The sequence below is a fragment of the Phyllostomus discolor genome, chromosome 1 (assembly GCF_004126475.2).
Source record: "Phyllostomus discolor isolate MPI-MPIP mPhyDis1 chromosome 1, mPhyDis1.pri.v3, whole genome shotgun sequence".
NCBI lineage: Eukaryota > Metazoa > Chordata > Mammalia > Chiroptera > Phyllostomidae > Phyllostomus > Phyllostomus discolor.
In genome coordinates this window covers 114,221,231-114,243,126 of record NC_040903.2, presented here as the reverse complement: position 1 = coordinate 114,243,126, position 21,896 = coordinate 114,221,231, and the positions used below count along the sequence as shown (strand labels likewise).

Genomic DNA, 21,896 nt, shown 5'->3' with positions numbered 1-21,896 from the left:
CAACCAACTGAACTACCTGGCCAGGGCAGGCCTAGAACCTCCTTATCCAGCAGTATTATGGGGCTTCTAAAGTAACACAGGATTTATTTTATTAATTCTCTCAAGATGTAAACCCACTTATTCAGTTCTCTAAGCAGAAAGCCTCCAAATGTACAACAGCAAATTCTCTGATGCCCGAGGATAATGCTGCAGTGCCAGGGAAGTGCACGCAGGGAAGGAAAAGAGCACTAAGAGAGGGGCTGGCTACCACAAAACACATCCTCAAGGCCTTGGGAAGGTACACAACTTGATCTATCCCCGGAAAACCAAATCCCCTAAGCTCATGGTTTTCTAGCCCTGTCAACAAGGAAATTCTATATAAACAACTTGCAGTCTTTAACTAATTTACCAGCCAATGCACCCCATGTATGTTTACACAGCTTTCATGTCAGATGGTTCCCAGAAAACTGAAGTTCTCTCAGCACATAAAGCGACAACAAAACTGTGAAACCAATAGACTTACAATAGTTCATTTTCTGCTTTTCAGTGCAAACACATGGACCAATATCTAATTTCAGTTCAAGCTCATTTGCTTTTTATTAAAGTCCAAGTTACCATTACATGGTCTGATACTCAATAAAGGAAAACTTGTTCAAATAAAGTAATATGTTATCATCAGTATTTCCAGGTGATTGTTTATAATCAAGTAGCATTATCAGCAAATCCTTGGAAAGCCATCTGTAAGAGAAAGCATGAAGAATTAGCCAGGAAATAAAGAAAAGGTAAAAATCTTAAAAATAACCTTCTTTAGAACGGTCCAGGAAATCACTGCCTCTGTGTAGCCATTTCTGTGGCTTTTTTGTTTATATACCTGGTACTTACCATATTAGTTTTTTTTTTTAATTGATTTGAGAGACAGGATGGAGAAATGCCAATTTGTTGTTCCCCTTATTCATATATTCACTGGCTGCTTATTTACTTTTAATTTTTTAAACACTGATTTGAGAAAGAGAGAGAAAGAGGAATGTCAATTTGCTGTTGTACTTACTAATGAATTCATTAATTGATTCTTCTGTGTACCCTGACCAGGGATCAAACACTTAAGAACCTGCAACCTTGGTGTATAGTGACAATGCTCTAACCAACTGGGCTACACTGCCGGGGGTTGTGTTAGTTTTCTTTTCCAATCAGAAAAGGGTTGGGGGGGATGGCCTTTAAATCCCCCCCCCCCCCCCCCGCCCCGGCCAGGTTGGAGCATCGTCCCACACACCAAAAGGCTGCAGGTTCAATTCCCAGCCAGGGCACATACCAAGGTTGCGGGTTTAATCCGCTGTTGTGATGTGTACAGGAGGCAACCAATCAATGTTTCTCTATCTCTGTCTTTCTCTCTCTGTCAAATCAGTAACCATATCCTCGGGTAGGGATTAAAAAAAAAGAAACATATTCTTTAGAAAGAAACATGTTACTGCAGCAAGAATATATTCTATATAACAAAGATCTTCTGGACTCCTTGGAATAACACTTGATAAGAAATTAAGCCCAAGTGTTTAGACAAGCTCTTAAGAGTCTATTATGAAATATGAACCACAGATAAAAGCTTTGAAACTATAACTAGGAAATCTTCTTTTCTGAATACCTAGCTTTCAAGTACTCACAGAAAATCTTAATAACACATAAAAACCTTTTTATATATTACAAAGATGAGCTATCTGATCACAGGGAGGTGATGGTTGTGGACAAAGATAAAATTAAAACTTCTCTCCAAAAAGCAAGTCCAAAAGTAGATTACAGAAAAGCCTCAAGGCATTTTCTGCATAGTCAGTAGGAAAACTGAATGTTCACCAATGATATCCTACCCAGGCTTACTGGTTCTGTATCTTATGAAGGATCTGATATTAGTTCGTCAAATAATTTTGAGTCCACTTTTATTTAAGCTTCATTTTTTGGTTCTGAGAAATAAGAGAATGGCCTTTGTAAATGCCTACACAGGACATGTAGCAAGGCAAGAGCAATGAACTCCGGAGCCAGTCTGCTGGGTTTAAATGTGGATTCTACTACCTGGGACTTTGGATAAGGTGCCTTGGTTTCATCATTAGTAAATAATAAAATGAGAATAATTATAATAGTAGTAATCACCTCATAGGGCTGTTTATAAGGATTGAGGTGATATTTATACAGCACTTAAAACTGTACCTGACACATATCAAGAATTATATACACTATATGTGTTTGTTAAATTAAAAAAAAAATGCCCTGGCTGGTGTGGTTCAGTGGATTGAGTGCCAGACTGTGAACCAAAGGATTGCCAGTTTGATTCCCAGTCAGAGCACATGCCTGGGTTGTGGGCCAGGTCCTCAGTGGGGGCCAGGTGAGAGGCAACCACATACTAATATTTCTCTCCCTCCCTTCTCCCTCTCTAAAAATAAAAAAATAAATGAAATCTTTAAAAAAATTAGTTACTGCTTATATATTTTTTGTTTTACAAATAATTTTCTGCACACTATTCACTATCTAGACAATCTTATGACTGGTTTTATTATCTAATCTTTCCATAGAGAATAAGGTATCAAATAAGTTTTTATTACTGAAGAACACTTACTGGACTATTAAATTCTAACCTGGATACATAAAAACAAAAGCATCAAATTAATAAAATCCTACTGTTAATGGTAATGGAAAAATACAATAAAAATAAATTTAGTCCTGGCTGGTGTGGCTTAGGGGACTGAGTGCAGCATGCAAAATGAAGGGTTGCAGGCAGGGTCCTCAGTTCAGGCAACCAATCGATAGTATCTCTAACATACAGATGTTTCTCTCCCTCTCCCTCCCTAAAATAGAGTTATCATTATTGGTACTCTCTAAATCTCTATGGTCACAGCTTCTAAACATGCCCATTAAAAGACCTTACTCTGAGAACACCGAAATGGTACCCTTCACTCCGTGGATTCTTTCCTGCTTTATTATTCAGTGGTATGTGCTTACCCCTAGGGTTTATACTTTGTCAAGACCCAGTTCCTCTGGTGTGGAGATTCCCAATTCATTTAAAGTTGGTCTAAGTTCCTGAATGACATAAGGGTAGATTTCCTTATGAGGTCCTGCTTTGTCCTGATGGCAAAGAAAATATTCAGATTTAGCTCTCTGAAAAGTCATTTCTATTTACAAAATGAACTTGAAAATGCTTTCAATCACATATGCAGAGGCTAGTAGCAAAGAATCCCTATTTTTAAGTTAACATATTTATTCAATAAAGAGAGTAACTTTGTAGACACTATTCAAGGTAGATTTTTAAGGCACTTTGAGAATAACTAAGACAATTAGACTAAATTGAGAAAAAAATTTCCAAAGCTTGAGTTACTGGAAAACAAGGCGGTGATGACAGAATTTTGTGAAGGTAATTAAACATGTCCAGTAGGCAATAGGAATAATTAGGTTAACAGAGGAAACGTTTTAAAATTTTCCTCTGATTTACGACCCTAACTGAATTAACTACTGGCATTGAATGAATTGATAACTTACAGAGTGCTTAATGGTCTTACCCACTGTAGATCAAGTATACTGTCACACTTTCTCTCTTACAGACCTTGAATTTCCTTCTTACAGACCATGTCTTTTCACAGAGCGCTACACTTAAAAGAAAATCCTTATTTCTAGGGCAAGAGTCTTCATGAATGCTGCTATTCTTCCGCCTATAACAAATTCTAAGTCTCCTTAGTTATATTTTTTCAATTATAAAATTCTTGTTGAAAATACATTTATTTGTTCATTACAAAAAAAAATCACAAACTTTAATCAAACAAGAAGGAGAATGTCTGCCTACATTTTCACCTATCTATCTACCTATATTTAAATATATTTTAATAAAATAGGGTCACACCACAAAAACTGCTCCATAATTTTCTTCAGTTATTTAATGTTAAACGCATTTTAAACATTAAGAGATATGTAATAACCACCTCTGGGAAGTCTTAAGAAACCACTAACAACATTTAATTTCATATCACAAATAGCACAAAGATAAATTATAGCTAAACCTTTGTGTATCCTTAAAATAAATTCTCAAGTGGAAGTGCTGAACTTTAAAAGAGTACCAAGCACAATTTTTAAAGCCTGCGATAAAGTCAAACTGCACTCCAGAAAAATTATTAATTACAATGTACATTCACTCTAGCTATGTAAGAACCAATTTTAGGTATTTTAACAAATCCAAAAATATGGAATATGCTAATACCTAATCAACAGGCCACATTATTTCCAAAACAATTTTAGCATTATTTCACTGACCTTAACAACCTCTAGGATGCGAACAGCACTAGCAAAATCATTTAACCGTCTGCATGCCCGCAAAGCAGCATCAATGATTTTGGGTTCTGGAACCAGATCATAGCCAACAAGTGTGTTCATTCCTGTCAAATTAAAAAGAGAACCATGTCAACCTGAAATATTCTCACTTAAACTATAATTTAATTATATATATATATATATTGTTTCTGAAATAGGATCTTGTCTGTTTTGGCCTGTGACATTATAATTTAAAATAAATACGTATTTGGTCTTTGTCCATTTCCGACATAGAATCCCCAACCCCTTTGAAACTTTCTAAGTGATGAGGGCACAGTGGTGCCTGTTGTTACATTAAGGAGGCAGCTTTTGTACCCCCACCCAAGAGTGGGAGTTGACTGCCAGTAGAGGCCAACACTGTAGTTAAAAGATTGGAATTTTTAGGACTTCCTCTCAAGATGGTGGCATAGGTAATACAGCTCACCTCCTCACACAACCATACCAAAATTACAACTAAGCTATCGAACAACTATCAAAATCTGAACTGTCAGAAACTGAGCTGAATGGAAGTCCCACAACTATGGAATTAAATAACAAACTACATTGTGAGGGGTAGGAGGGGCAGAGACACACAATGGGCTGGTCCCACACCCATGTGTGGCAGACAAAAATCAGCAGGGATATTTGAGGAGCAAAGGGTCTCAGTTGCACTACAGGCCCCCCAACCCAGGGTTTAAGTACCAGTAAGAGAAGATGCCCTAATTTCTGGCTGTAAAAACCAGGGGGGATTGAGGCTCTGGAAGACAAAAACTGTTGGAATTACTGGAAGTTCCTCTTACAGGGCACACACACAGACTTACACAGACTTACTCGATATGAGCTCCAGCACAAGGGCAGCACATTGAAAGGCACCACAGACATACAGGGAGGAACTAAATTGTCTCACATCAGGGTGAGAACTGGGGGGCAGCTTTCTCCCAGACAGAAGTGCTAGCAAAAAGCTACTGTTCCTTTTCCAAGCCCTCCCCCTACAGAGCTACAAAATTGGCAGGCAGTCTCCACATCATAAGACTCCACCAACCTGGCTCAACACTGTTTGCCCCAACCTGGTGATTGCCTAAGGCTCTGCCACACCCAGCTTGTGAGTCAACCCAAGCTGTTTCCAGTGGCGGCCTTTCTATACAAATGGCTTGTCTTGGCCCATGCTTCAGATTTTCCTAAATTCTCTCAAATAAGCAGCATCTGGTTTTAGTAAGCCCCATAACTCTCACTAAGTTGCCCTAGACCTGGCACTAGCAGCAGCCATCTTTGGTTCCCAGTTTGGCTTTGCCGGGGCACCTCAAGCCCAGTACAAATAGCAGCCATCCGCAGATCACTTCGTAGCTTATGCTGGGTGACCCTGGAGAGAACACAGGCGGTGACTGACCTTGGATGTACCAAAAGCAATCAAGGCTCAACTATAGTAGAAAGGTGTACACAGCCAACACAGTGCGTGTAGCCCGAGTACCCAGCTTGGGTGGTAGGGGGGGCTGTGTCACTGGGACCTATAGGACACCTACTACATTAGGCCACACTACCAAGCTGAGGATATGCAGCAGCTTGACCTAATATACAGAAACAAAGCCAAAATGAGGAGGCAAAGAAATGTGGCCAAAATGGAAGAACAGAACAAAACTCCAGAAGAAGAATGAAATAAAATGGAGACAAGCAAGCTACTGGATGCAGGGCACAAAACACTGGTTATAAGGATGCTCAAAGAACTTAGGAAAAAAGCACATGAACTCAGAAATTCAACAGCATAAAAATGGATGTGGGAGTCATAAGAAAGAACCAGTTAGACATGAAGGATACACTAACTGAAATTAAGAACAATTTACAGGGAATCAATGGTAGAGTGAATGAAGCCGAGAATCAAATGACCGATTTGAAATAAGGAAAAAACAACCAACTAGAACAGAAAGAACAAAAAAGAAAAAAAATGAAGACAGTGTAAGCAGCCTCTGAGACAACTTCAAGAGGTCCAACATTCACATCACAGAGGTGATGTGAATCACCAGAAGAAGAGAAAGAACAAGAAACTGGAAATCTCTTTGAAAAAAAAAAGTAAGTAAACTTTCCTAATCTGGTGAAGGAAATAGGCATCCAAGTCCAGGAAGCACAGTGAGTCCCACCAAAGAGGCCCACTCCAAGACCCATCATAATTAAAATGCTAAAGGTTAAAGATTTCTCAAAAGAAACTAGGCAGGCTATGAAGGGCTGGCAAGAAATATTCAAAGTCATGAAAAGCAGGGGCCCACAGCTCAGATTGCTTTACCTGGCAAAGCTATCATTTAGAATTGAAGGGCAGATAAAATGCTTCCCAGACAAGAAAAAACTAAAGAAAAAAACAAACTATTATTATATAAAATGTTAAAGGGAGTTATTTAAGAAAAAGATCAAAACTATGAACAATAAAACAGCAAAAAATATGTATCTTTCAACAATTGAATCTAAAAACAAACTAAGTGAACAAGAAGAACAGAGACAGAATCATGGATAGTGAGAATGTTTTGATGGCTGCCAGATGGGAGGAAGGTGTGGGGGAATGGGTGAAGAAGGGAGGGGATTAAGAAGTACAAATAGGTAGTCACAGAATAGCCATGGGGATGTAAAATACAGTATAGGAAATGGAGTAGCCAAAGAACTTATACACATAACCCATGGACGTGAACAATGGTGGGGAGGTTGCCTAAGGGAGCAGGGGGGTGCTGGGTGGAGGGGAGCAAAGGGGGAAGTAATCAGGACAACTATAATAGCATAATCAATAAAATATAATTTTAAAAAGAGAATCAAATCATCTATTCAGAATAAGGAAGCAAAAACAACTGATCAGAATAGCAAGAAGAGGTAAGAATTCAAAATAATGAAGATAATGTTAGCAAGCCTCTGGGACTACTTCAAGCATACCAACATTTGCATCATGAGTGTGCTGGAAGAAGAGAGAAAGCATGCAACTGGAAACCTATTTGAAAAATAATGCAAGAGGACTTCCGGCAAGATGGAGGAATAGGTGGATGCACCGTACCTCCTCGTACAACCAAGATTAGAAAACCAATAATTTACAACAATAATTTACTATCAGAATAACACCCAGATCCGGCAGAGGATTTATCTGAATGGAAGTCGGGCAGCCAAGAAGTTGAAGTAGACGCGTTCATCCGGACTAGTAGGAGAAGACGAGCCGGCGGGCGCGGGGCTGGCTCCGGTCGGTGGCGCGCAGAGGTCGGGGGAAGGTTTGGCATGAAATTGGCGCAAAAGCCATCCGGCGCGCAAGAAGGCAGCGGTGATCCCTGAGTACGCAAGCTGCGGCTGGCAGGCCCAGAGGGGTAGCGATTGTGGACCAGGGCAGAACTCGCCGCCCGGAAGCCCAGACAAGGGTCTGAGTCCAGGGGAACGGAGCTACCGCCATTGTTTTCTCCCGCCCAGCTCCTGCTCCCGCCCCACCCCCACTTATAACGTCACAATCTAGCGACTGGGGTGCCCAGCCCCGGTGAGCACCTAAGGCTCCGCCCCACACCGTAACAAGAGCAACCAGACCGGGGGGAAAAAAAAAAAGGAGACACAGGGGGAAAAAAAAAAATATATGTTTTCAACAGAGCAGATCAGTCCCCCAGGACTCATCCTTTTGAGCGACCAAGAATTAGCCAATCTATCAGATGCGCAGTTCAAAACACTGGTGATCAGAAAGCTCACGGAACTGGTTGATTTTGGACGAAATTTAGATGAAAGAATGCAGATTACCATAAAACAGATGCAGGAAGACACGCAGAGGAGAGCCAATAGTGAAAGGAAGGAATATGAGTCTCAAAACAATACAGTGGACCAGAAGGAAGATAGAATCACCCAAGCAGGAAAGCATGATGAAATAAGAATTCAAAAAATTGAGGAAAAGATTAAGAGCATCCAAGACACCTTTAAACATTCCAATATCCGAATTATAGGGGTACCAGAATCGGACGGGGAAAAGCAACAGATTGAGCACGTATTTGAACAAATAATAAAGGAGAACTTCCCCAATCTGGTAAAGGGAACAGTCTTCCAAGAAATCCAAGAAGCTCAGAGAGCCCCAAAGAAGTTGGACCCAAGAAGAAACACACCAAGGCACATCATAATTACATTAGCCAAGGTAAAAACGAAGGAGAGAATCCTAGAAGCAGCAAGAGATAAGGGGACAGTCACCTACAAAGGAGTTCCCATCAGACTGTCAGCTGATTTCTCCAAAGAGACCTTACAGGCAAGAAGGGGCTGGAAAGAAATATTCCAAGTCATGAAAGACAAGGACCTAGATCCCAGATTGCTCTATCTAGCAAAGCTCTCATTTAGAATGGAAGGGCAGATAAAGTGCTTCTCAGATAAGGTCAAGTTAAAGGAGTTCATCATCACCAAACCCTTATTTTATGAAATACTAAAGGGACTTATCTAAGAAAAGAAGATAAAGAAAAGACATGTATAGTAAAAGGACAGCAAACTCACAAATATTAACAACCACACCTAAAGCAAAACCAAAAGAAACTAAGTAAACAATTAGAACAGGAACAGAACCACAGAAATGGAGGGCACATGGAGGGCTAGCAGCAGGGGGTTGGGAGGAGGAGAGAGGGGGAAAGGGTACAGAGAATAAGTAGCATAGAATGTAGGTTGAAAATAGATAGGGGGAGGGCAAGAATAGTACGGGAAATGTAGAAACTAAAGAACTCATAAGTATGACACATGGACATGAACTAAAGGGGGAAATGTGGGTGGGAGGGGGGTACAGGGTGGAGGGGAGAGAAGGGGGGAAATGGGACAAATGTAATAGCATAATCAATAAAATATTAAAAAAAAAAAGAAAAAAAGAAAAATAATGCAAGAAAACTTCTCTAACTTGGTGAAGGAAATAGACACACAAGTCCAGGAAGAGCTGAGTCCCAAACAAATGAATTCCCAGATGAATTCAAAGAGGACCACCCCAAGACACATCATAATTGAAATGCGAAACGGTAAAGATAATGAGAAAATCTTAAAAGCAACAAGAGAAAAGGAGTTAGCTACCTACAAGGGAGTTCCCATGAAACCATCAGCTGATTTCTCAAATAAACTTTGCAGTCTAGAGGGAGTGGCAAGAAATATTCAAAGTGATGAAAAGTAAGGACCTACAACCAAGATTACTCTACCCAGCAAAGCTATCATCAGAATTGAAGGACATGTAAAGAACTCAGACAAGAAAAAACTAAAATATATCACAACCAAACTAGCATTATATGAAATGTTAAAAGGTGTTCTTTAAGAAATCAAAAATATGAACAATAAAATGGGAGTAAATACCAATCTATCAACAATTGAATCTAAAAAAATAAATGAATAAGCAGACCAGAAACAGAACCATAGATACAGAGAACATTTTGACGCTTGCCAGATGGGAGGGGGGCTGGAGGGATGGATGAAAGAGGTGAAGAGATTAAGAAGTACAAATTGGTAATTACAGAATAGTCATGGGGATGTAAAGTATAGCATAGGGAACAGAACAGCCAAAGAACATACATGCATGACCTATGGACATGGACAAGGGGGTGGGGATCCTGAAGGAGTGGGGAAGGCTGGGTGGACGATGGCAAAAGGGGAAAAATTGGGACAACTGTAATGGCATAATCAATAAAATACAAGTGAAAAAAATCAGAATTTTCAGTGTCACCCCAATTTCCAAGGAGGGAAGAGGGGCTTGGAAATTGCCCCTAAGTCTTCGGCTTAGTCAATCATGACTAGGTAATAAAACCTCCACCAAAACTATAGGATAGCCAACTTGGTCCTTTTGTGGAAAGCTTCCATAAGCCACTGTACCAGGCCCTAAGCTCCATAAGGAGAGAAGCTCCTTCATTTGGGACCCTGTCTTATGTATCTCTTCATCAGGCTGTTGATTTGAATCCTTTAATAACCTTTTAAATAAATTGGTAGTCTAGTGAGTAAATAGGTTTTCTTGAGTTCTGTGAGCAATTTGAACCCAAGGAGGGGGTTGTGGGAACTTTTGATTTGGAGCCAGTAGGTCAAAAGCAGATTAACAAAATGGGCTTACAACCATCCTCTCAAGTGGAGGGTAGTCTTGTCTTGTGAGACTGTGCCCTTTACCTGTGGAATCTGATTCTACTTCCCAGTATGGTAGATATCGCCTCAAGAGTTGAATTCTTAGACACCCTGTTGGCCTCCAGATTTGTTTGTTGCTGGGGGGAAGCCTTCATATACACATTTGAATTGGGTCCTGAACCCTATTAGGCCTCTATTCTCTTATTTATTAAGTGAGAGAATCTACTCTTGATAAATTTTAGATAAAATCATGGTAGCGCTTCCACAATGCATCAGCAGAAAGAACTATGCAGTAGCCCACAGACTGAAGGAAACAAACAAACAAACAAACAAAATTTCCTTGAATGAAAATACTATTTTCATAATAGTGTGCTGGTTTATTTTAAAAAAGAGAGTCATTTTCAACTCATACCTTTAACTCTTAGTACAATATACTTTGGTGGCTTTAAGATAGAGTTAATTGGAAAGTAATCTAAAAACAACCAGAGAAATACTAAATGAGAGTTAATGAAACCCAAATGAAGACATTAATGAGATACAGAAGAACAGTGCGCAGACTCAAACATTCAATGAGAAAATGACTGGGCAAGATTATTTCCAGTTTTGCACAAAATGACACATCATAAAATTTAAGATTCTCTTAAAAAACGGTGGAATTTCTGTTCTTTTCATTACTTCTCAAAAGTCTTCAATAAGAGTTCCCCTGGTGGCTCTGGCTGGTGTGGCTCAGTGAATTGAGCACTGGCTTGTGAATTGAAAGGCTGCCGGTTCCATTTCTTGTCAGGGCACATACCTGGGTTGCGGGCCAGGTCCCCAGTTGGGGGCATGGGTGAGGCAACCAACTATTATTTCTCTTGTACTTCTCTTATACTTCGATGTTTCTCTCCCTCTCTTTCTCTCTCCCTTCCCCTCTCTGAAAATAAATAAAATCTTAAAAAGAAAATTGTCCCTGGTTGTAGCAAAATGAAGCCATTATATTTCTCAGAAGCTTGAAGCACTTAGGTTTCTTGCTTTTATTTTAAAAGATTTAAAAAGGACACTAGTGACTATAATGCTAGAATGAAGTTACAGATTGAACTCTCGGTCTGAGATAAATTGCTGATAATAAAATAAGTTATCTACTAGTCTAACTATTAAACTAGTTATCATTAATGTTACTTATGTTAAATGCATATCTGTAAATTTAGGAAAAATAAGTCCTAGTTTACTTAGACTGGACACTTACACAGGCCAAGACAAATCATAACTAAGAATAAAAATAATAAAGAACCCAAACTATGACCAAGAGAGGTGAGGAACCAAATGACTACGTGTATAAATTATTCAAAAGATAAAAAATTTAACTCTTGTTCACTTTGACCTATCATTACAGCAGTGGTTTTAATCAGAGGTGATTTTGTCCCCCAGGAGACATTTTTGGTTGTCACAACTCGGGATGGGGGAGAGTAGTGGTGGCACCTAGTCTGTAGAAACCAAGGATGCTGCTAAACATGCTATAATGCAAAGGACAGCCCTTGCAACAAAGAATTATCTGGCCCAAAATGTCAACTGTGCCTGCTTCAAAAACCCTGCTTTACAGAAAATACTTACTATGGAAGCTATAATATCTTCTACCTGCAAGTTGCATGAGAGTATTCAGCTTACATAATGCATGTTTTCTTTTTCTTTTAAAAATACTTCATTTATTTATTTTTAGACAGAGGGGAAGGGAGGAAGAAAGAGAGAGAGAAACATCAATGTGTGGTTGCCTCTCACTTGCCCCCTAACTGGGGATCTGACCCACAATCCAGGCATGTGCCCTGACTGGGAATCGAACTGGCAGCCCTATGGTTCACAGGCTAGCACTTAATCCACTGAGCTACACTAGCCAGGGTGAGTGTAGTCAAAATAGTTGCTTTTAACAAAGTAGTAGAAGACTACAAAGCAGTTCATAATTTTATACCAAAATAGACTGTTTAGCAGTCTATATTCCAGTTACCTTTACGTAATTCCCAGGCATCAATATCTGGCTTGTTGAAGTATGTCACCCAGCGAGCATCAAATTCCTCATCTGTCTCATGTGATCCATGGGAGTAGCAGCGAACTGACTGGACAGCTACAATGAAGCAAGAATAATATCAACATACAAAAGTAGTACTTAATATAGCCTATCAACACATTAAGGCTTTTTGTTTGTTTTCTTATTGTGTTAAAATATACATAATATAAAATTTACCATCTTAATCATTTTTAAATGTACAGTTCAGTGGCATTATATACATCTGATGCATTAAGTTTTGAATCAACTGTATGTCATAGTAGGAAAATTACTTAGTAGGTCAAACGAAACAAATCTTACGTATTGATATGGAAAAACATCTCAGATGTATGTTTTATGCTTTTTTCCCCTAATGTGCAATGCTAGCTTGAAATTGTTAACATTGGTTATCTTTAAAAGAACTTTCTTGTCCTTTTTTAAAGATTTTATTCATTTATTTTTAGAGAGAGGGGAAGGGAGGGAGAAAGAAAGGGAGAGAAACATCAATGTATGGCTGCCTCTCACACTCCTCCTACTGAGGACCTGGACAGCAACCCAGACATATGCCCTAACTGGGAATGGAACTGGTGAGTGACTCTTTCATTCTCAGGCCAGCACTGAATCCACTGAGCCACGCCAGTCAGGGCAAAAACTTTATTTCTTTATTCACTTCCAAAATGTCTGATTTTTTTTACAATAAGCAGAACACTAATTCCTAATTTAAAATAATATTTATTCTATGCCCTGGCTGGTGTGGTTCAGGGGACTGAGCATTGATCTGTGAACCGAAAGGTTGCTTGCTGGTTTGATTCCTGGTCAGAGTACATGACTGGATTGCGGGCCAGGTCCCCAGCTAGGGGTATGCAAGAGGCAACCAATTAATGTTTCTCTCACACATCAATGTGTCTTTTTCTTCCTTCCTTCATTCCCCTCTCTAAAAATAAATAAATAAAATCCTTTAAAAATGTTCATTCTAGTTCTTCAGCAGTGAATTTATAAGGTATATGTTTGAAAAATTAAAAATATCTTATGTTCTGTATTATATTCCAAAATAAATTACACATCCTGACAAAGCAATGGAATTTAAAAATTGTTTTATCAAACTACACCCCTCTCTCCACAAATTTTCATAAATCCCTTAAGAGGAAACATGCTCTTTGACTTATACCCAATTAAAAAAATACCATTTTAACAGATTTTTTAAAGAGATTTTATTTATTTATTTTTAGAGAGGGAAGGAAGCGGGGGAGAGAGAGAGAGAGAGAGAGAGAGAGAGAGAGAGAGAAACATCAATGTGGGATTGCTGGGGGTCATGGCCTGCAACCCAGGCATGTACCCTGACTGGGAATCGAACCTGCGACACTTTGGTTCACAGCCCGCATTCAATGCACTGAGCTATGCCAGCCAGGGCTTAGATATTTTAAAATATAACACAGCCTTTCCATTTTAGTTACTGCCTGTCAAATGGACACTGAATTAGGAGTTAGGAAATCTGAATTCTTTCTAAACAGCCTCTGTATGGTAGGGAAGGGGGAAAAAGGACATTTTACCTTTGGGTTTTAGGAGGCAGCATAATCTAGAAGTATCCAACCACTAGTTAACTCAAGTTTTATTTTCCTTATCTGTAAAAATGGGATACCATTTCCTTAGCAGATTATGACAAATAAAAATGAAGGCCAGTTAACACTGCCTAGGACTTAGCATTTTGTAGGTAGGTACTCAATAAATGGTAGCTATAAATTAATCCTTATCTAAAAATTCCTTCACTGATCTATTTGTGGAAATTGTAATTTATAGAAATAAAACATTCTTCAAATAGCTTTTCCTGTTAGATAAATTAGACAAGCTTGATATAGTTTCTTTTCTTCCCCTGTTTCTTTATTCTTATGGCATTTTTTGCATTACCATTTATTCCCCCTATACTCTCTTCCACCTCTACCCACCCCTGGTATAATTTTTATTAATTTTTAAAGGCTTATCCAAAAACAAACAAACAAACAAACAAACTAACTAAATAAATAAATAAAAGAAACTATCCAGAAACCTCTGGGTTCTAAGCATACTCTGAAATTTAAATGTTAGGTGTATCCTATATATCTTTAATGCCATAAGTGACAAACAAAATGGAGGGAGAAAAAAGGAAGGAAGGAAGCCTGAAAAAGATGAAAAGATGGACTACTAGCCAGTTCTAGAGATGGACTGTCACTGCTACTCAACAAAAGGATTCTCACTTAAATTATCACTTGACTTATAGCAAATTATCTGTCATTAGTCACAGAGGACCACAGCACAAATCCCAATCTTATCAGAGATCTAAATTACCTCCACAATCCGAGTCTAGAATAAAGTGGGACGTGTATATAAATGGGCTGGAATTGGACATCCTTTAATTTCTATGACAAGAATGGATCTCTAGACCTAAAAGTATTTGGTAAGTGAACATTTAATCAAAACTATGTAGATATTTAATAACTTACAAGACTAATATTCACATTTAATATATATAAAAAGTATAGATCACAACGCTCCTACCCACTGTTACCAAAAATTTATAAACTACCTTTTTCAAAAATTAAAGTTATACTTAGCTAAATACTTAAAAGTGTACAAAGGCACAATTACTTTGGAACACTGTTAGCAGTCTCTTACCAAATTAAACACACACTTACCATACCATCCAGTAATTCTACTTCTAAGTATTTACCAAAGAAAAATGAAATATATGTATTCCCTCCCCAGAGGTAATTATTAAGTGTACCTTTCTTATCACCCAGAGAAGTGTTTCATGATAACCAATTCTTTTGCTCACTGTTGGGCATGGATTCATCAGATGACTGGTAGTTTTGTATTGTTTTCTAACTGTAAAGATGATGACCAGCAACGTCAACTCCTAGTCAAGGAGATCAATGAATCACCTTCAATAATTTGTTTATCTTCCTTCTGGGGAGTCCCAAATTACAAACTGGTTGTATTTAAAAACAAACGAACAAACAAACCCCACCTGATATGAAACAAGTATTTAGAACACCAAGCATGTACCACGAACACATATCCCTTCCAGGAGAGCAAAAAGACTCTCCCACATGGTTTAAATTATATTCCTAATTCCAGTAATGGGTAGAGTAGCATCTATTCTCATAGTTATGAACATGTCCCACAGATGCTTAACATTTTGATTTTTAGTCAAATTGTATAGGCATTCTCTCCCTCCCCACCATTGACCCTACTTTATACGTATAACCTTTCCACACAGTTGAGAATTGTAATGCAAACTATTTTAGAAAACAACTGCTTCACACTGTCATACAACCTGAAGGGTCCAGAGTTAAAAAAAAAAAAAAGGGAAACAGCTGTAAAAAAAGCTGGGCCAGTTCTGGCCTGATGGCTTGACTGATTGGAGCATCGTCTGTATACCAAAAGGTTGCGGATTCGATCACCAGTCAGGGCACATACCTAGGTTGTGGGTTCAATGCCCTATTGGGGTATGAACGGGAGGCAACCAATCAACGTTTCTCTCACATCAACGATTCTTTCTCTTCCCCTCTCCCTTCCTCTCTGTCTAAAAATCAATAAACATGCCCTCGAGACAAAAAAGCTAATTCTTTTACAGCCTCGATATAAAAAGCTAATTCTAATACTGTTTTTTGGCTTTCAGTTAAGCACTCTATTACCCTCCCCCCCCCCCCAAAAAAAAGCTAACATACCTTCTGGCCAAGATGGAGGTGTAGGTAGACACACTGTGCCCCCTAACACAACCAAAAGAAAGACAGTAACAAATTTAAAAACAAAGAACAACCAGAACTGACAGAAAACCAAACTGTATGGAAATCTGACAACCAAGGAGTTAAAGAAGAAACATTCATCCAGACCAGTAGGAGGGGCAGAGACAGGCAGCCGGGTGGATTGTGAGACTTGGGTGGTCCAACATTTGAGTGCAGACAAACCAGGAGGAACAACTGGGGAGCAAGATAGAATGCACAACCCAGGGTTCCAGCTTGGGGAAATAAAGCCTCTGACTGAAAACACCTGTAAGTGTTGAGGCGGCAGTGGGAGAAACTCCCAGCCTAACAGGAGAGTCCACTGGAGAGACTAACAGGGTCCTAGAATGTATACAAACCCACCCACCTGGGAATCAGCACCAGAAAGGCCCAATTTGATAGTGTGTAGTGGGGGAAGTGACTGAAAATTGGCAGAGAGCGGAGCGAGCGGCACTGTTCCCTCCAGAACCTCTTTCAACTTGGGTTGCCTTGCCCTGGTGAACACCTAAGGCTCTGTCCCTTACTATGAAACAGGCATGATAAGACAAAACAAAACAAAACAAAACAAAACAAAACCCCAAATAAAAGATCAGATCAAAACTCCAGAAAAAACACAACTAAGCGACGAAGAGATAGCCAACCTATCAGATGCACAGTTCAAAACACTGGTAATCAGGATGCTCAGAGAAATGGTTGAATGTGGTCGCAAATTAGATGAAAAAATGAAGGCTATGCTAAGTGAAATAAAGGAAAATGTACAGGGAACCAACAGTGAAAGGGAAGGAAACCAGGACTCAAATCAACGGTGTGGACCAGAAGGAAGAAATAAACATTCAACCAGAACAAAATGAAGAAATAAGAATTCAAAAAAAATGAGGAGAGGCTTAGGAACTTCTAGGACATCTTTAAACATTCCAATATCTGAATCACAGGGATACCAGAAAAAGAAGAGGAAGAACAAGAAACTGAAAACTTATTTGAACAAATAATGAAGGAGAACTTCCCCAATCTGGCAAAGGAAATAGACTTCCAGGAAGCCCAGGGAGTCCCAAAGAAATTGGACCCAAGGAGGAGCACACCAAGACACATCATAAGTACATTAGCCAAGATTAAAGATAAGGAGAAAAATCTTAAAAGCAGCAAGAGAAAAGGAGACAGCTACCTACAAAGGAGTTCCCTTAAGACTGTTAGTTGATTTCTCAAAAGAAACATTGTAGGCAAGAAGGAGCTGGAAAGAAGTATCTGAAAGTCATGAAAGGCATGGGCCAAATCCAAGACTGCTAAAGCTTTCATTTAGAATGAAAGGGCAGATAAAGTGCTTCCCAGATAAGGTCAAGTTAAAGGAGTTCATCATCACTAAGCCCTTACATGAAATTTTAAAGGGATTCAGATCTAACAAAAAGATGATAAAAAATATGAACAGTAAAATGACAACAGATTCACAGTTATTAACAACTGAACCTAAAACAAAAACAAAAACAAAAACAAAAACAAAAACAAACTAAGCAAACAACTAGAACACAAACAGAATCACAGAAAAGGAGATCACATGGAGGGTTATCAACGGGGGAGTGGCAGGGGGGAGAATGGGGGTAAAGGTACAGAGAAAAAGTAGCATAAGTGGTAGGTAGAAGATACACAGGGGGAGGGTAAGAATAGTGTAAGAAACACAGAAGCAAAGAACTTATATTTAGTTCATGGACATGAACTAAAGGGGGGAATGTGGGTGGGAGAGGATGCAAAGGGAGGAGGGGAATAAAGGGGGGAAAATGGAACAACTGTAATAGCATAATCAATAAAATATATTTTTAAAAAAGCTAACATATTTAGGAAAAATAAGAGGCTCATTAACCCCTTTGGTTTAAATGGACAGCCTTCCATTTAACAACTAATCATCTGGAACAAGGCCCAAAGAATGAACATTTTGGAGGTGATTCTATGAGCAAGAGAAAGCAGCAATTAACGGAGAGGGTACACAAACAAACTCAAAGGCAGGGTTATTGAGGTGCAAGGCTCAAAGGCTGGAAATCTAGAAATGTGGGCATAATACAGAAAGAAAGGCTGGAAGGTAGTAAAAAGTGCCACATAAATTCAGCCCTGCACCAAGAAAGGAAAAGAGAAAACTCCCATCTTTCCCAAATTTTCAGGTTAAGGATGTAGGAGCAAGGATTGTACAGGTTTCAAGGGTTGATTAGAGAATCTAGCCATTGTTTAAAACATTTTAATTATCTAATTCAGCAGTTATTAGAAAACAACTGTGTCAAGTTTGAGGCTTCTTCAGTCAGAGACCAAATATGGAATTTGGGCTGCCACTTAACTACAGCAAACTTAAGGCCCCTCTCGGGTTAACCTCTCCAGAGCTCTTTCTTTTTAAAAAATTTTATTTATTTATTTTTAGAAAAGGGGGAGGAAGGCGGGGAGAAAGAGAGAGAAAGATTGATGTGTGAGAAAAACATTGATCGGCTGCCTCTCACATGGTCTGCAACCTAGGCATGTGTCCTGCTTGGGAATCAAACCAGCGACCCTTTGGTCTGTCAGCCAGCACTCAATCCACTGAGCCACTCCAACCATGGCTCCAGAGCTCTTTCAAGTATACTCTCATTTGAGCTTGGACTACCTTATTCAAGAACCTTAATTCTTTCTGACTTTCAATCGCATGAAACCCCTTCAGTCTCATACTACTAATAAACCCAACCTATAATATGTTAAAATGAAATGCACTATAATAAAGCAAATATGTATTAAGCATTAGTGCCAAAGTGCTAAAAGTTACTTTATCTCAATTAAACCTTACAACTACCAAATATTATCCTGATTGTAGAGATGAGGAGTCTGAGACAAGGTTAACTAACATGTCCAAGGTCACACAGCTAGAAAGTCACTGACACAGCTGGAAGCAATACTGACGCCCTGTGGCAAATATTTGGGTCTACACTGGACCAATACCTAAAACACAACTTTTTGGTTATGAATTATACTCGAGTGGGAATAGAAGGACACAAAATGTAACAATTCTTTTGAAGGTCATAAAAACTTCCTCAAAATGCGTCTATATGAAAAAACTAAAGTAGGATTTGCTACTTTCACAATTCAATAAGGAAGAATATAAAACCTTACAAACATCAGAATGGGCCAAAAATAACTATGGCTAAGAAATAGAATGTGGTTCTACCACTAATTAAGGAGTCAGTTCCTCAAGATGACCTTAGGTTTTCTCTTCTATAAAATAAGACTGTCTCCATGGTGTGTAAAGTATATGCCAGCCTTACCATTCTATGATAAATTATAGAGGATAAAGTCTAGATTGAATGAAGTGAAGCACTCCTTAGTTGAAGTGTCTACCTAAAACACTCAAAATAGCCAACAAAATCTTACTAGTTTTGAGTTTGTGAGTTCATATGTTCAAATATGCATGCTTAGGGACTAACTAATGTAGCATATACGACCATCATATTATGGCCCAAGATCAAAGTGCAGTTGCAATAATTAAAAGCATAGCTGATCCGGCACCCGGAACACACATATAAGGGGAAGGAAAAATAAGGGACCGTAATCAGCACTGTTGAGATCACGCTCCAACAATGAGGCTTCTAACCCAAAGCAAACAATAAGGTCTCCCCACGTCTGCAAAACGCGGTATTCCTGGTCTGTGGTACCCCAAACAGTATCATTCTTATCATGGCCTTTTCAGGTTCTTTTTCAGACCTCAGGAAACAACCACATACGTCCATCTATCGTAAACGTGGAATTAAAACGTGGCACAGCAGGCTCTAAAAATTAACAGAAAAGTCTGTGAAGGTGACCCAAAAAACATCAACCGATAAATGCCTGATAAAAATGTATACTGTGTCCCACAAGAGGGAATACTGTGTTTTTGAAACACTCTGGGGGCGGCGGTGTCAGGGTCCACGGAGGGCCCTCTCCCGCCCCTACACTGAGGAGCGCGCACAGCGGCTGAATGTCACCTTCGTCAAAGCGCTGAGGGCGGCGGACAATCTCTGTCAGGTGGCTGCAGGGGTCAGCGCTGGGGCACAGTCACGGCCCGAGGACCGAAGGGATCGCGTGAGCGCAGGAGGTGCGCTGGGCCCCCACCTTGACGCCCACAGCAAGTCCACACTTGACCGGTCCGCGGTGCCCGCACCGGGGAAGAATCACCCTGATGTAGGCCCGGGGGCGCGCCCTCGCGTCCTCCACACCTCCAGGCGGCCGGAAGGGCGCCCAGCGGCCACCGGATTCGGACGCCCGCAGGCAGAGTAGCCTAGGCCGCTGGGCGAGCCTGCCCTCGAGTGGCAGTGGGGGGCCCAGGTCAATGCAAGGACACTGGGGTACAGGCGGTGGCAGGAGGGAGCCTTACCAGCGGCGGGACCCGGGGTCGATACAGGGTGCAAGAGGCCTCGAGGGCTGGCCCGGGCAGCTGCAGCTGCTGCTACGGAGCAGCGGCGGAGAGCGGCGCCCAGCATGACAGCGATGGCGGCGCGCAGGCTGAGGCTGAAGAGAAGCCGGTAGCAAGTTCACCGGCCGTTCCGGAGCTCGCGGGTGGCAGACTCACGTACTGACGCACGGCGGGGCGGAGCGTGAGGCCCCGCCCACTACAGTGTTCGCGACTAGGCGGACGCCGCGAAACTACGGTGGCGCGCTGAGGACAAATCGTCTTGGGGCCGCGTTTCTTGGGGTCTCTGGTTCTCTGGATGGTGGTCAGCTTCAGAAGCGAGGATGAAGGGAAGGGGCAGAGCGAGCAGTGTGCAGTGTCGTTGTTGAAGTCTAACTCCAGAGGCGACTCTGTCACCTCAAAATCGGAACAAAAATAACAAAAATACTTTTAACAAAAATACTTTTGCCCCCTAGCTGGTGTGGCTCAGTGGATTGAATGCCGGCCTGAGAATCACAGGGTCGCTGGTTTGATTCCCAGTCTAGGGCACGTGCCTGGGTTGTGGGCCAGGTCCCCAGTAGGGGGTGTGCCAGAGGCAACCACACATTGATGTTTCTCTATTATTAAAATAAATAAATAAATACAATCTTTTAAAAAATATCTTTGGTTCCCACTATCCCCTGTTTGAGCCTAAAATAAAATAATGAAGCGGGGGAGCAACTGCTTACATATAAGGGACCTTATTAATGGCCATTCTTATGTCACAAATCCACAAACGTTAAAAAATGAATCCAACTGATAGGAGGAACTCAAGAGTTAAAATTTTTTCAGCTTTAAGTTATAGTCAATAGACTTAGCAACTAATGCAGGTAGAAAACTATTGTTCCAGGAACTGGAATGTAGTCCAGGACTTACCCTGACTCCAGGAGACCCACAAGCAACTCGACCTTTGTGCCCCAGGAGGACTGCAAGCAATCGAGATGGTATCTGGGCCACTGTGCTCCAGGGAGAGAACATCCTGCTGCCCAGGATGCAGATAAATAATCACCAGTCAGCTAGGAACATCACTGGACTGCAGCTTTTATCTGATTAACCTTTTCCTTGAATTCCAAACCCCTTACCTACACTTTTGTTCCCCTTATAAAAAAGGCAGCTTGAGATAAAATGTAAGCTGATCTTTTAGCATTCATAACCTGCTGTCTTCTCAGATTGCCAGTCATACAAATAAAGTGCCCATAAAGAGTTACTTCTAGTCTCTACATACTGGTTCTGGTAGTGACAGACAGCAAGAATGCCAACTTTCCTGGTTTCACAATTGCTTCACTTTATAGATAAGGAAACAGGCTCAGAAATTAGGTTGTTTGCCAGCAATCAGGGCTCAATTCACCAAATCTCCAGT

At 40.3% G+C, this 21,896-nt stretch overlaps 1 protein-coding gene across 1 annotated transcript; it reads right to left on the bottom strand.

Annotated features, from left to right (window-relative positions):
* Positions 1-548: 548 nt before the first annotated feature.
* On the bottom strand, positions 549-20,704 carry LOC114492998 (cytochrome c oxidase subunit 5A, mitochondrial). Its single transcript, XM_028507673.2, has 5 exons — positions 20,483-20,704; positions 12,332-12,448; positions 4,261-4,382; positions 2,962-3,084; positions 549-717 (listed from the first exon to the last, which is right to left on the bottom strand). The coding sequence occupies exons 1-4, from the start codon at positions 20,586-20,588 to the stop codon at positions 2,971-2,973; spliced, it is 459 nt and encodes a 152-aa protein (XP_028363474.1). The 5' UTR covers positions 20,589-20,704; the 3' UTR covers positions 549-717; positions 2,962-2,970.
* Between the last annotated feature and the right edge of the window lie 1,192 nt (positions 20,705-21,896).

Coding starts and splice junctions, on each gene's coding strand:
- LOC114492998 (XM_028507673.2), bottom strand. CDS start 20,588: ATGCTGGGCGCCGCTCTCCGCCGCTGCTCCGTAGCAGCAGCTGCAGCT. Junction 12,449..20,482: donor GACCCCGGGTCCCGCCGCTG/GTAAGGCTCCCT, acceptor GCTTCATTGTAG/CTGTCCAGTCAGTTCGCTGC. Junction 4,383..12,331: donor TGCCTGGGAATTACGTAAAG/GTAACTGGAATA, acceptor TTAATTTGACAG/GAATGAACACACTTGTTGGC.